General features: G+C 46.5%; 1 protein-coding gene across 4 annotated transcripts in view; it reads left to right on the top strand.

The window, feature by feature from the left end:
- LOC137433778 (rho GTPase-activating protein 44) overlaps positions 1-14,796 on the top strand; it is a 171,131-nt gene extending 156,335 nt beyond the window's left edge. For 3 of the 4 annotated variants that reach the window (XM_068126089.2, XM_068126088.2, XM_078786126.1), the window contains 6 exons: positions 810-1,082; positions 2,345-2,602; positions 3,905-4,023; positions 6,106-6,254; positions 7,680-7,863; positions 12,084-14,796. In XM_068126089.2, the coding sequence (XP_067982190.1) occupies positions 810-1,082; positions 2,345-2,602; positions 3,905-4,023; positions 6,106-6,254; positions 7,680-7,863; positions 12,084-12,091 (991 nt within the window). In that variant the 3' untranslated portion in view covers positions 12,092-14,796. The remainder of the gene's footprint in view (positions 1-809; positions 1,083-2,344; positions 2,603-3,904; positions 4,024-6,105; positions 6,255-7,679; positions 7,864-12,083) is intronic. The other variant, XM_068126090.2, reaches the window with a different exon arrangement.
- The last annotated feature ends 596 nt before the right edge of the window (positions 14,797-15,392 follow it).

Raw genomic sequence — 15,392 nt, 5'->3', positions numbered from 1 at the left:
TGTGTGTCTGTCGGTGTGTGTGTCTGTCGGTGTGTGTGTGTGTGTGTGTTGGTGCGTGTGCGTGTGTCTGTCGGTGCGTGTGCATGTCTGTCCGTGTGTGTGTGTGTGTGTGTGTGTGTGTGTGTGTGTGTGTGTGTGTGTGTGTGTGTGTGTGTGTGTGTGTGTGTGTGTGTGTGTGTGTGCCGGTCGGTCTGTCTGTCAGTGCGTGTGTGTACGCTGAGTGTTGTGGCAAGGCAATAACGACCAATGAGGTTGTTGTCTGAATATGGAAGGTGGGGGGGGGGGGGGGTAGCGATCGTTGGGGACACCGAGTAAGGGGGGGGACACCGAGTGTGGGGAGGGCACCGAGTGTGGGGAGGGCACCGAGCGTGGGGAGGGCACCGAGCGTGGGGGGGCACCGAGCGTGGGGGGCACCGAGCGTGGGGGGGAACCGAGCGTGGGGGGCACCGAGCGTGTGGGGCACCAAGCACAAGGAACCCTTCCGGGGCTGTTTGACAAGCTGTTGCTTAACCATGAACAGAAGTGTGACAGCAATTTGACCAAGCTTATTGATTACTTTCTGTGCTGTGATTCAATGGCTCCTCATGAAGTCATGTTTGGTGGTCAGGTTGGTGAGTGTGTAACCTCTTTTCGTATCTTCAAAGCTCTCCATCCTCTTGTTTGAATTGTCGTGGTGCTGTTCCATACTTTGCTCTGTCATTGTGAAACGCTGCCACCCCCCACCCCCCACCCCCCACCTTAAACCATTTTGAATACATCTCTTCCTTGTTTGTTTTCTCTTTTATTCAAATGGAACGTCACTTCTACAGCATGGGTGTGCGCGTAATGGACACTGACTGGGTGGCCCGTCGGGGGACCTTAGGCCCACCCCGCCGAACGTCGTCTTCGTCTTCAGCGCTGGTTCCTTCACCCGGTGCCGGTGGCAGCTCCTCCCCGGATGTTTCGCTGGAATCTCCTCTCACACCGGGCCTTACACCACCACCTCCACCGACCGGCCCCAACACTCCGACCACGCCGTTGCTAAACATGCCAAGCGGCGGCACATCGTCGGTTGCCCGCCCACTCACCGAAGAACCTCAAAGGTGAACCACATTGGTGTACGTGCTGCGGCCATTGTGGTGGGTCTTGAGGCCGCCAAATCGTGCTCGGTAGCTTTTCTCATCTCGATCAAGAACGATCCCATTTTCTCTTAAACAAAATTTAAACAGTTGCTTACATTACCAGTGATGACCAAATGTTGTTGTTGTTGTTTTTACAAGGGGTGTGATTGGTTGAATTCTCAAATGCGAGCTGACTTTTTCTTTCACAAAATTATCTCTGGAATACCGATGACGTATGTGAGATGTCCGATTTGCGTTCTGGGGACGCCATGTTTGTTTTATTCCTATTTGTCAAGTGTTGATGACGTTCATGGAGGCCTCCCTCCACACGGACTTGTTCCTTTAATGTCGTCACTCTGGTTATGCTTCGCTTTGTAGGGCGTTTTCCAGCAAATCGATTTAAGTGTGCAGCTGGTGAAGGGCAGAGGAGGGACTGAGTTGAAAATGAGTAAAGTGTGGAGAGTGTGTGTAATGTGTGAGATGAGTGCGGTGTGAGATGAGATGTGGAGGGAGTGTGAGATGTGGAGGGAGTGTGAGATGTGGAGGGAGTGTGAGATGTGGAGGGAGTAAGATGAGATGTGGAGGGAGTGTGAGATGAGGGGGGAGTGAGGTGAGATGAGGGGGGAGTGAGGTGAGATGAGGGAGTGAAGTGAGATAAGGGAGGAGTGAGATGAGACGTGGAGGGAGTGTGAGATGAGGGGGGAGTGAGGTGAGATGTGGAGGGAGTGTCAGATGAGTGGGAGTGAGATGAGATGTGGAGGGAGATGAGACGTGGAGGGAGTGGGAGTGGGAGTGAGATGAGATGTGGAGGGAGTGTGAGATGAGTGGGAGTGAGATGAGATGTGGGGGAGTGGGATGAGATGTGGAGGGAGTGTGAGATGAGGGGGGAGTGAGATGAGATGTGGGGGGAGTGTGAGATGAGATGTGGAGGGAGTGTGAGATGAGTGGGAGTGAGATGAGATGAGTGGGAGTATGAAATGTGTGGTGAGTGTGAGATGAGTGGGAGTGAGATGATATGTGGAGGGAGTATGAAATGTGTGGTGGGTGTGAGATGAGTGGGATATAATCATCTTTTCTTTAACCTCCAGAAAGTATGTATTTAGATATTTTTAAATTCAACACTTTTTTTTTTCTTTTCTTTTTTTACATCTTTTCATCTTTCTCAATCTTGACATGTTCACTTGTTTGCTTGTTGCTATTCTATGGCTTTCCTATCCATTACCCCCACCGTGCCACACAAACAGCACGCCATGGCCGTACTGTCACCGTCGCTCACCATTCCCTGCTCCACCAGCATACGGCTCTCTTACCTATGACATCAACTCAAACCCAAGGCCGAGCTCCATCGCCCTTCCATCCACCGGCGTGGGGACACTCGGGAAACGAGCAGTCGGGGGACCTCAGATCCCCGGTCACACGTTGCCCACCTCTCTTCATGGGTTACGATCCACGACCTTGACCCAGCTGCAATATGCGTGCCCACGGGATGGGCAGCAGTATAGGTAAAGTTAGGGTCCGTCGGGAACATCATGCAGCCCATCGTGTCATTCCTGCATTGCATGCGCTTCTCTTCCTGGTCAACATACTGGACATCCACTCATGGGAAACTGTCACTTACTAACGCTGTTGGTACCATGCCGATGTTTTGAACGAGATCGCATGACTCTCATGAGGAAACGCATGTGTTAAGCAGTATGTATGAGAACTTCTCCTTCCTTGTTCTGCTCTTTATGCACGATTCACCTGCTGCATGTGCATTGTGACCTTGTACTCATCCTACAATGGCACACTTTCACCCCCAGCACCCCCCCCCCCCGACCTCTGACCCCTGACCTACAGTGGAGCATGCAACCCCACAGCCTAATCAAAATCTGTTTTCTCCTTTAATGTATGTCAGCCACATGATTGCTACTCCATCACGTGATTATCAACAATGCTCTGATTGTTTGCTCCTCGTCACGTTGCCATATAGTGGAGGGTTTGCCTTTCTCTTCAATCTGTCTACATAATCATGTGATGAGGATTTTTCCATGCCCTTCATTTTCACCTCCTCAATAATAATAGTGTGTTTTCACAATGTTTTGCATAAACGCTTGGGGGGAAGAGGCATGGGAAGGGTGGGGGTGGAAGAGGTTAAAAAAACACATGGACACAGCTAGGACTTCCAGGAGAGAAGTCGGTATTTCAAAAAAGTGCATCTGGGGTAAATTAACGGGGGTAGAAAAGATCAAGGTTTTGGATGGGGGAAGATAAGAGATGGTGGTGAACAGCAGTTTTAAAGACTCTCTTAGATAAAAGTCATAAACTTCGTTAAAAAGTCATAAAAGACGCTCTAAGATAAAAGTCATCATAAAAAGTCATAAACAAATATATCTTAGACAAAAGATAAAAGTCATAACTCGTCTTACATTGGAAATGTGTTGAAACCTTTGGTCCACGTTTCATCACCACTCTGCAATACTCCAGTGGGTACAAATATTGACGAGGGGTGATCTGAACATTATACACACCGTGGGGAGGGTGTGAGCAGAGGAGAGGGTAGAGGCAAACATTCGGCCAGGTAAGGTGTACATAATTTGCAGATGGCCTCCAATGATACATTTGTTGAAAAACAAAAAACAATACTTTACCATTATCATGGTGTTATTAAACTTGTCCCATGTGTCACTTAATGACATTTGGGTGGGCATTATCGAATTAATTGTTTTGACGTGGGATCACATTAATTTGCATGCAACTTGAATGAGAAGGTGAGAAAACTTTTTTCATTGGACACGACCATTTCACCCTATTCCCATCCACAGTACACAGAGACCCCTCGGCAAGGAAGTGACCGTAGTCCGCAGCAACACCATGCCTTCATCTGCCAATGTACCAGAGAATCCGGTCTACGCTGGTCCGAGCCCTGGTATAGGCCAAAAGGGTAAGCGTCATTGTCTCACTCGAGGATAGATTTGTAACCACTGTACTTGTCATAACTAGACTTGTCTATTGCCAGGCCTAACCCTTTGGCCGTACTATCGATGTAAGAATCGTTATTGTTACGAAGAGGTGTGTGGGGTAAGGGGGAGTCCATAGCTCGAACATGGTAAGAATAGCATGGGGCTGTGTGTTCGAGTAGGTTAGATTTACCCTTGTATTAGGTATCTGTCACAGGTCATTTGTATGGTAAAGCGTGCCCCGAGCAGGTGGTGATTGCAAGTAGTAGAGCAGAATGGGGGTAAGTAAGGTTATATTGTGTAAAACTTCCTGTGAAGGTGAGGCCACGTGGAGGTGGAGGACTTGAGGAAAGCGCATCTAGCTTATGAAGGAATTGTCACGGGCCGTTTGGCCAGAAGACAATGGGCGAAGGCGGTATAGTAAGTTGTGGAGTCCTGGAAAGGGGCGGAACATTTAAAAAAGGAGTTGCGCCGCATGGCGGGATGGCTAGAAGACAATGGGCGAAGGCGGTGTAGTAAGTTTTGGAGTCCTGGAAAGGGGCGGAACTTAAAAAAAAAAAAAGTTGTTCCGCAGGGCGGGATGGCCAGAAAGATCCGGCCACACCTGCCTGCGGCCAATGAGAGGGACCCCGCTGTGCGTGAGGATGGTCAAGTGCATGCACCTCGCAGATTAGAGATCGCATTTGGTATGGAGGAGACGCCAGCCGTCTCTCTCTCTCTTTTTTGTCGTTCCTTGTCACCATCACTCTTCGTCACCATTCTTTCACCCAGATTCATCCTGAAGCCACAACCACCTCATGCCTGTCTTAAATCCTCGTCCGTGTTCCCCTTCATGGTTTGATTCTGGTATTTTGTCGCCATAGCGGATTATTCCTGTTGTACATAAGATAGGGTTTTCCTCCCTTCCATCCCTATCTGTGTCTGTCGACTGCTTGGTTTGTCCCTGGTGCTTGGTTGTTGGTGCTGCTTGGTTGTTATTTATTCATCGTCCTGTTTATCTGTTCCCTCCTTAGTTATCATTGTAAATAAACATTTTAAATATAAGGAACATCTTCCTACTTTTGTCTTCACGATTGCGACCCACCGCTGGTTTAGGTTATTAATTGGGCATTCCTTGAGGGATCACAAATGGTCATGGTTTTTTTTTTTTTTTATACCAAGTCGAGGCTCGTCTAAGAGCTAACACATAGAACAAATAATAAAGGGAGGGGAGACGAGAGGAGGAGGAGAGAGGGAAGCACAACAACAGTAGGGAACAGGGACATCGGGAGATCAGTGGAAGGGAGAGGGCTGGGGCGGGTACACGGGATAAACAAGATGGATACCACAAGGACTTTCAGGAAAGAAAACGGAATTTGAAAGAGTTGGATTTGGAGTGAATTAACGGGGTAGAAAAGATCAAGGTTTTGGCTGTTGAAGGTGAGAGATGGTGGTGAACAGCTGTTTTAAAGACCTGGAGGGAGGAGTGGGATTGAAGGGAGTGAGGAAGTTTGTTCCAGAGTGGGAGAAAAGAGGAATGAAGGAGTGAAGATACACTGTATCTATTGTCAGGATTTTTGTACCTCTGTCACAGCTCACGAGTTTGTTCGACTAAAGGAGAAAGCGAGATGTTTTGCGGTCGAATGATTTATATCTGGGCATCTAGGCTTTGTGCCCCTCTGAAAGGACGGCCTGTCCGGTACTTTATGACCGAGTAGTCGCTTTGGTGCGATGAACTATAATCAGGAATAATTTATTGAGCTGGGCAAGCTCAAACTTAACCTTGATGTCATTTGAGCACACCTGCCGTATCCACAGAGAATATCCTGTTTGTTCAATTAGCTACACCACACACTACAATGGAGGCCTTTTGCACACGGGACGATCTTAACATTTCAAGCTAATCCTATACCTGAGAGAACCAACCTTGTTGGGCTTATTCCAGATTCTTATATCAGAATTGTTTTTTTTAATACATTCCATGGACATTCAAAAATGATATAATGTGTAGTTGTCTTCATCCTGCAATTCCAAGCCCTCATATTGAGAGATTGCTTTACCAACGATCTTGATGTCATCGTTTTCAGGCTCGAAGAAAGCAGCGCCAGCACCACCTCATCCAAAGCCACCCTCACGAGGGCAGCAACAGGGTTTGGATGGAGGAGATCCATCATCTTCCGCATCATCTTCACCACCGAGCACCCCTCCTGCTCACCACTCCACGTCCCAAACACCTGTGAGCAATGACTCATCTGACTTGATTGCTTTTTAGGGGTTGATTTTTGAAATGTGCTCTCATTGGTCGAACAACTGCCGGACCGCACCCATGCTTGTCACTAGACTCCACCCACCTTGACACCCAGATAAAAAGGATATGGCCGCCATCTCTGGTCAGCCTAAGACATCAGGCCTGTAGCTGTCTGCTGATTAATACACTGCCCGGGTTTGTTGCATCAGATTTCCATTGACTTTGCTTTGTTTGCTTAGGTCGAGTGTTGATTGGAAGAGGGAGGGAGGGTGTCTTCAAGTGTTGCATAATATATTAGGGGTGTCTGGTCTAGCGTTACAGGACATTGAAGGGGTTGTGGGGGGTGTCGGATTTTATCAAAAATAGTGTTATGTAATTTTTGATCGGCCCCATATTGGGGTTAAACTATCCGTGACCGTATGACAAATCGGCTCGTTGTGATATAACCGTGGCGGAGGCTGACATGGATGAGAGGTGTTGAGTTAATTTTTTTAAAGCGCATTAAATGTGTGTTTCCCAATCGACCCGTTCCCGGATTTTTAAAGACAATTCACTCGCACTTAATTGAGATCCTGTACCCCAAATGACCGAGGAGACGAAAGTGGACAGAGGAGTGAAAAATACACAGTCGGACCTCAACATTCGTGGTCCCAATATTTCATTCCTCAACATTCGTGGTCCCCCCCACCCTGTATACCTCCTCAGACCCTCATTTTTCTAATGACCCCAATTGTTCTAATGACTTGAACAAACATTGGCACATCATGGGTAATGAAGGTTGTGGTCAAGTTTCATCGAAATTGTGTGTGTAGTTTCTGAGAAGAAAGCAAATTCCTATTTTGGGGGGGGTCAAACCTGGACCCACTTTGACCCCCCATAGACCCCCTCAGACTTTCATTTTTCTTAGTGCCGTGAAGAAACTTCGGTACATCACGGGTGATGAAGGTTGTGGTGAAGTTTCATCGAAATTGTGTGTAGTTTCAGAGGAAAAAGAAAATTCCTATTTTGGGGGGGGGGGGGGGGGGGGGTCAAACCTGGATCCACATTGACCCTGGTAAAGGTAAACCTCCTTAGACTCCGATTTATTTTTTTTAATGCCGTGAACAAACTTTAGTCACAACACAACAAATATCATTTTTGCCAAATTTAGTCGCAATCCCATCAGCGATTTCAGAGAAGAAGTTTCAAGTGTTGACGGACGGACTGACAGACGATGTGCCATCGCATAAGCTCCTCTGAACTTCAGTTCAGGTGAGCTCAGTACTTGAATGATTGTTGCTGGATAAAAAGGGTTCAATTACGAAACAATTGTTTCAGAATATGATTCATACGCTAGTTTGTTTCACTGTTTTTTCTTTGATATTTTTTGTTCACGATTCTCTTGATTGTCACATTCCCGTTTCATAACCCCAGGTGACCCATCAGACTCTAACTCTGGGGCTGGATGCCGAACAAGCTCCCGCACCGGCTCGACCGGCCGGGCGGCCCATGCCACGGCCTCGACAGCGGCCGACGGTCCCTCCGCCGCCACAACCCCGGCCACCCTCTCCAGCTCCCGAACCCTCTCCTGTATCTCATCGAACAAGCATGTCAACAAGTAAGTGCAATATGATGATGGTAATCTGGTATGGTTTCCAGGTGAAGTCCATCATGAAATGTGACATTTGATCACGTCATTGGGTAAGATCGTTGTTCAGCCTTTCACATAGAATATGTGCGTTTTGTAATTGATTTGGCATGTTCTATGATTTGGTACTTTAGCGCTGATATGAACAATGTACTCATCGTGGAGTCTTTAGATACAGACATCCAGGTGGCCATGAAAAACACCAAACGGAAGAAATGGTCTTCATTTGACATGGCCTGACCTGACGAGTCTCTAGGACCTTCGCTTCAAAAATCGAAAGGAAGCAACTGACACGTGACTAGGACTTTAAATGTGTCCCATTGAGTATGTTTGGTACATTTTTTTTTTTTAACTAGCAACGGTACCCACCCTACGGCCGGGGCTTCAATTGGGAGGCCCAAATGAAAAGGCAAAATGTCAGAAATTGAAGGCTTTTTATTTTATTTTAAACGATTCATATAAACATCCGTTAAATCATATCACACGCAAATCATCAAAATCGAAACAGTATTTGTAGAATTTCAATAAAAACCACATCACTGTTCATATCGGCAAATATTATTCCATCATGTTTGGAAATTGGAAAAATTTGAAAAACAATATAGCCTATTTTACTCCAGGGGGTCCCAGGATTACCCACCCAAAATTTCGTTGCTATCGGTTGAGACGTTTTTGCGGTACCTGGGAACAGACGGACAGACAGACATTTGGTGAATTATAGTAAGATAAGAATGTAGATTATGAGGATCAGCTGATGTGTGCAACCAACCTGGTTAGGCTGGCTAAATAAGGGATGAACAGGTGTACAATGTGCATGGAAATTGGAATATGGCTCTACTATCCTGCCTGCCTAAGGTACGAAAAAGGTTTTGATATCGTGGGAGATATGAAACGGGATGAAAGCTTTCGCTTTAAAGGAATACTTATCATGTATATTATTCAGACTTTATCTCACATTGGCAAGTGGTACTCCTTGATGTTGTTTATATATTATTTAATTATTTGTACATTTTAAACGATATCTAGTTTGGAGAGAATGTTGGTGTTCATCCTAAATGACTGAGAGCATTTTTAGAATTGACCACAAAGTGTGGACAGGTGTCACATACAGACCAGATCAGAGAGATCGGGCAGATACCCCTCCTCCCCCTCACTCCCACATAATTTGTTAACCAAATGGCAAACTGGACTTGGTGATAGCTTGTGTCGATCTGGTCGATGCACAGGTAAAACGGTGGATGGAATGAACAGGGACGTTAATTGAAGTGTGGTAACCATCAGGGGAAACAAGGAGAAACTGATGTTTCAGGCGTTAACCATTCCTCGGAGCAAACAGGAAGACTGGATATGGAAAATAGCTGATTAATAGAGTGGGAGTGAGTCAAAGGTGTGTGTGTGCTTCAGAGATGCATCAGATATCAGGATGCACATGGGATGGAAATGACTAATTTTACACTATGAAAGGGAGAGTCAATGTTCAGCAGGTAAAAGCTATGGGGACTGAGGGGCGAAAAAGGGGGAAAATTAAGTGAAAATAGAAATGGAACAAGTACAGATACATTCAAGTACACCACCCCCCATACCAAATATTTATATATATATATATTGTTACGGACGCGGTTAAAGATGTTATTTACCGAGCGGTTGGTATTACCGCGACCGAACAGTTATTCCCCGACTAATACCCGATTTGCCCCAAACTTTGGCCGGATCGCGCCACCGCTATTCAATCGGGAAAACTCTAAAGCGACCGAATGCAAAGAGGAAAACGAAGACAAAGAAAGGTTTGGAAATACTACTAAATTTATTTACTATTCACACACATAAGCAAAAAGACAGCAGTCACGTTTATTTACAAGCACATGAGACGCAGGTGACACAGTGAAAATACTAGCTTATACAGACTCGTTGTTACTACCCAGGGACAAGACAAAAGACAGACTACGAGCACACTTACACGGGGAATGATGATAGGGATGGCAGGTGGGTGGCTGGTGGATGGCTGGCGGGATAGGGAGGTCCAACTAGTCCTGCCCCGATCGACTCGTTGGGCAGCCGCCGCCCCTTCGCGGCCCTGCTCCAAACTGCCGTCCAGGCCTCACGCTGCTGTGGCTGCAGTTTCGGTGGCTCCAGCTGCAGCAAATGCAGTTTCAGTGGCTCGAGCTGCAGCAAGTGCAGTTTCGGTGGCTCGAGCTGCAGTGAGTGCAGTTTCGGTGGCTCGAGCTGCAGTTCAACCCTGGACTTCTTCTCGTCTCTCTGTCGTCAAAGCTCATCTCCCTTGTCTGCCACTTGGGAAACGCCCTGCCGTGGGTTATATAGGCCCCACCCCTCAACCTTCGCGAACCTCCTCGATGTTTCTTTCCACACCCTCTCCAAGTCCAACCCCTTGTTCGTGGTTGGTTGAGTGGGGCTGACTCACTCCTCCCCTCTATGACGAGGTGGGGACCCGCCTTTCTTCCCCAACCCTGCCTCGTGGTCAATGGCAGCAATTGTTGGAGCGGAGGTAGTTTCCAATCGACGAAAGGGGGAATGGAGGTTTTTGGGAATGGGAATGAAGGGAATCTATCTCTTTCACTTGGTGCAATGGAATACTTCTATTAATGGGAGACACAGCCTTACCCTAAAACACAGAATAAGATATAACTATCGAACAGGGGTATTCTATGATTGGCTGACGTGTATGCTTGTGGACTAATTATGGGACGCCCTTTTGACCTTTACACAGCTCCGGAGGCAGGAGGCGCAGAATAACCAATAATAATAATAATAAAGCACACAATCAAAAAAAACAGTCCTCATATCCGCAACAATATATATATATATCCGCCAGCACGGCAATACCGCCGTGCAGCTCAGAGACTGTATTGGGAGGGAGAGGTGTACAATTATTGATTAATTGCATAATTAAAATCAACAAATAATGATCATACAATATTTTCTTAATCAATTGGCTAATAGCATAACTAAACCACCAGTGCTTCATCCGAAGCTGTAACTTTTTGTCGAAGTTTCAGAATCATTGGAATCTCCCACGATGAAGCTGATTGTGAGGGCCTTTCACTCACTCATCGCAGGCAGGTTGGTGGTCTTTCTGTCTTCTACCGACTCCTATCTGGCCTTGCTCCCCCAGCTCTCTCTGGGCTCTGTCCCCCAAATATTCCTACAGGTCGCACAAGATCTACCAGCAACCCTCTTCTGGTGAAACTGCTAAAATCGAGACTCTCTATTCACCTTCACTCTTTCATTCCTCTCTGGAACAAACTCCCGCACTCTCTTCAATCCCACTCCCCCCTCCAGGTCTTTAAAACAGCTGTTCACCACCATCTATTATCTTCCCCCATCCAAAACCTTGATCTTTTCTAACCCCGTTAATTCACCCCAGATCCACTTTTTTGAAATACCGACTTCTTTCCTGGAAGTCCTAGCAGTCCATGTGTTTTATACCCCTCCCACCCCTACCCCCCTTCCCATGCATCCTCCCCCCAAGCCGTCTCCCTCCCACAGATCTCCCGATGTCCCTGTTCTCTGCTGTTGTACTTGTATGCTTCCCTCTCTCCCCATCTTGTCTCCCCTTCCCTTTATTGTATGTTTTGTGTGTCCATTTGTTTGTTTTTGTGTTTTTGTGATTAATGTTAGCTCTTACACGAGCCTCGATCTTGTATACAAAAAAATTAAAATAAAAAAGAATAATAAAAACTTTTTGAAAATTAATTAAATAAATCATTAATCGAAAAAATTAAATAATTAATTGATGAATCGATAAATAATTAGTCGATTATTTGATTAATCAACAAATCAAAAATATCCTTCATAGCCAAATCACTTGGTCATTTTCATGCCGAAATATCAGCTTCCTAGCTCAAATGATGGCCGAGATGTCACCCGGACGAACAAACAAACAAACAAGAAAACAAACAAACAAGAAAACAAACAAACAAGAAAACAAACAAACAACTAGAGTGAAAACTGAGTACTCCCTTTCAGCGTGCGTCACTGCCGAGCCCCCTTCGGTGCCCGGCAATGACGTCATGCAGCGCCTGGGGATGGCATAGGAACGGAGCGGTGTACAATAGTTTACAAGGCACAAGTTTTTAGTAAACTGTTCTCAATCTATTTGTCATTTTAACTTGTTGATTTATAAGAGTGTTTAATGAAAGATCTAATGTGCCCCAAATGCTTCCGTCACCCAGCCGTGTAGATCATGGGTGTGTGACGGGAGATGGAACGCCTCAAGCCTCGCCAAGATTCCCCTGTCGAAGTTGGTCCGGAGCCAACAGGGGACACCTGTTGGCATTTTGCTCGTTTCTGATGCGGGTCTGTGAGCTTGTGTTGAGCCTTCCGGGAGGACTTGAATTCTAAAGGTGGAATGTTGATCCCGAGGGCACGGGGCTCTTTTTCAACGTGACCTCGAAAGTGAAGGAATCAGAAATGAAGGTGTTTGTGAGTGATGGTCGACACAAGTGCGAAACAATGCTGTGTGTGTGTGTGTGTGTGTGTGTGTGTGTGTGTGTGTGTGTGTGTGTGTGTGTGTGTGTGTGTGTGTGTGTGTGTGTACGTGTGCGTGTGTGTGTGTACGTGTGTGTGTGTACGTGTGTACGTGAGACGTGTCTATATGTATGCAAGTACGAGGTAAAGGTGAGCAGAGGTTGTGCACATTAAAAGCTGCTTTTAAATCGATTGCACATTTTTATACATTCATTCGTACCACCTTGATCTTCTTCACCTGTGCATTTACCTTGGAGCTCCCTTCCTCCCCCAACCAGTACTTCATTTCGATGCAAATGCGACACACCAAAGGAAGGAAACCCATGGAATTAGATGGAATTTTAACTGGAAAACTTTAATCTGGAGTCGTGTAACACAAGCACTGTTGTCAGAGTTGGGTTTTTTAAAAACAGGTATCACAGTGATTTCATTTCCCAGAAGGCCATGGTTAACATTTTGCTGAAAGTGCACGACAGGTAAACGGTACAGCGAGCCGCAATGATGAGGAATAATGTGGTTACATCTGGAACGTCCAAAAACGATTTGATCTTGGATTCAAATGTCAAAGCTGTTATGGATTTTTTTTTTTACCTGGAAACATCTGACTTGCAGACGTGTATTCTGTCGCTGCAACATTCTGGCTCTGGCCCAGCAAGTCACACCTGGAGTCCTTCAGATCGCCGGTGATATGAACATGTTGTTCATATCGCCGGTGATATGAACATGTTGTTCATGTACTCCGTTTTGTCCTTTTTCTTCGGCGACGCTGCACAGGAGATGGCAAATGAACGAATGAGGGTAACGTTCTTACAAACTCGGGGGCGAGAGGTTTGGCCAACCCATGCAGGTGCAGGCAGGTAGCCGTTCAACGTGCCAAACTTCCGCTCTTCAATCTTATCCGACTGTGCCAATAGTTTCCTTATTTCTGGTTAAAATTCATTGCAGCTTAATTCCTGGGAATCGGTGCGAGACAGGTGTGGACAATGAATCCTTCAATCGGATGGTCCTTTCTTGGTGATGGTAAATACGGTGAGCGAGGCCTTGTCTCCAGGAGAAAGTGTACCTGTTCACCTGCCAACATCATGGACTCCTTTGCATATCCACACACAAATACAGGATGTGTTATTTTAATTCATTTTGTGAATCAAAAAGTTTTTCCCTTCCTTATTGCAGCGTTTGTGCAATGTTTTTGTTTTGTTTGTTGTTTGTTTTGTTTGTTTTCACACCTCATGTTGTTATGATGCGACGAGCACAAATAATTTGGAAAGCAAATGTACTTTAGCATTGGAAACATCGTAACGTGCGTTTGGGAAATCCTTTTTTGTTCCATTTACTACCTTGCTGTTTCCACCAACCTCTTATTTATCTACAGGTGTGAATGTGAAAATCTTCACCTGCTGTCTTGCTGTTTCAATCTCCTGATACCAGGGAAGATATTTAATTTGTTACCTTTCTTTGCACAAGCTTTATTCTCTTTAAAAGCCATTGTTTATTTTTCTCATCATCGACCCTCCCCAATCCCCCACCTCCCAGCACACCTTGATATGCACTTGCTGCTACGTAGTTAGCAAAGTAGGGCGTTGGAGCACGATGTAAGCGGGCCGTCTGGTGTGTACAGGTGCGGAACATGTGAGGGTGATTATCACTTATATAATAATGTTAATAATGATAAATAGTGCACTTGTAAGGCAAAGGTGAAGTTTCACCTGCAGCTACTTGCACCAGCTACCTGTGAGGCTTTATTGTGCGAGCGTCGTCCAGCTCTGCGTAACACGCGGTTATCCTGGATGTGCGAGTATACCTGCGTCTACCTGAACGCGACTCACCGTTACGTTCCTGTCTCGCACGGCCGGTCTTTTCCAAAGACCGACCATTTTGACCTGGAAATACCTCCCGTGTTGTGTTGTTCTCTCGTTTGCTTTGGGTTTGCTTTCCGACGCTATCTCATTTTTCTTCCCTTTTGGCCGTGTTACCGTATTCAACAAATACCTTTCTGGAGAATAATGGAAGCACCTACCTTTCCTTCAAGGGAGTTGTTCTACCAGCAATGGTGCTGAACTGTGGCCTCGTTCCGGCCTTGCTTTTGTGATACCAGGTTGGAATTTCTATCATGGCATTATTATTATTTTTGAACTTCTTTTTTGTTAAAATGAGAAGAGTTACCTTTTTATTATGATACCTGTGTAATATACATTCAGTATTATTCAGCTCAAGCTCCCTGATCATGGCAGAGCCAGGCTTTAGTGAGTTAAACAAATTGTGAGCTTGTATTTATACCATGACACCTTTGTTTCTGAAGATGGGCGGACATGGTTGGTCCCGTATGACATCTTCCCCACTCTTCCCCCATCGAGGCATCGGGTCGTTACTCCTGTTGAAGGGGAATTAAATGCCAGGAATACATCTGGCCCAATGTGCTGCCTTTTTGTGTTTTGTATTGTTTGTACGTAAGACTCCATACCAGGGGATGGGTGCAGGTGGTGGAAGTGGGAAAGTGACCATACCAGGGGATGGGAGCAAGTGGTGGAAGCGGGAAGGTGACCATACCAGGGGATGGGAGCAAGTGGTGGAAGCGGGAAAGTGACCATACCAGGGGATGGGTGCAGGTGGTGGAAGCGGGAAGGTGACCATACCAGGGGATGGGAGCAAGTGGTGGAAGCGGGAAGGTGACCATACCAGGGGATGGGAGCGAGTGGTGGAAGCGGGAAGGTGACCATACCAGGGGATGGGAGCAAGTGGTGGAAGCGGGAAGGTGACCATACCAGGGGATGGGTGCAGGTGGTGGAAGCGGGAAAGTGACCATACCAGGGGATGGGAGCAAGTGGTGGAAGCGGGAAGGTGACCATACCAGGGGATGGGAGCAAGTGGTGGAAGTGGGAAAGTGACCATACCAGGGGATGGGTGCAGGTGGTGGAAGCGGGAAGGTGACCATACCAGGGGATGGGAGCAAGTGGTGGAAGCGGGAAGGTGACCATACCAGGGGATGGGAGCGAGTGGTGGAAGCGGGAAGGTGA

This window comes from Myxine glutinosa, chromosome 10 (genome assembly GCF_964187855.1).
Source record: "Myxine glutinosa chromosome 10, kmMyxGlut1.1, whole genome shotgun sequence".
Classification (NCBI taxonomy): Eukaryota; Metazoa; Chordata; class Myxini; order Myxiniformes; family Myxinidae; genus Myxine; species Myxine glutinosa.
This window is presented reverse-complemented; position numbering and strand designations above follow the sequence as displayed.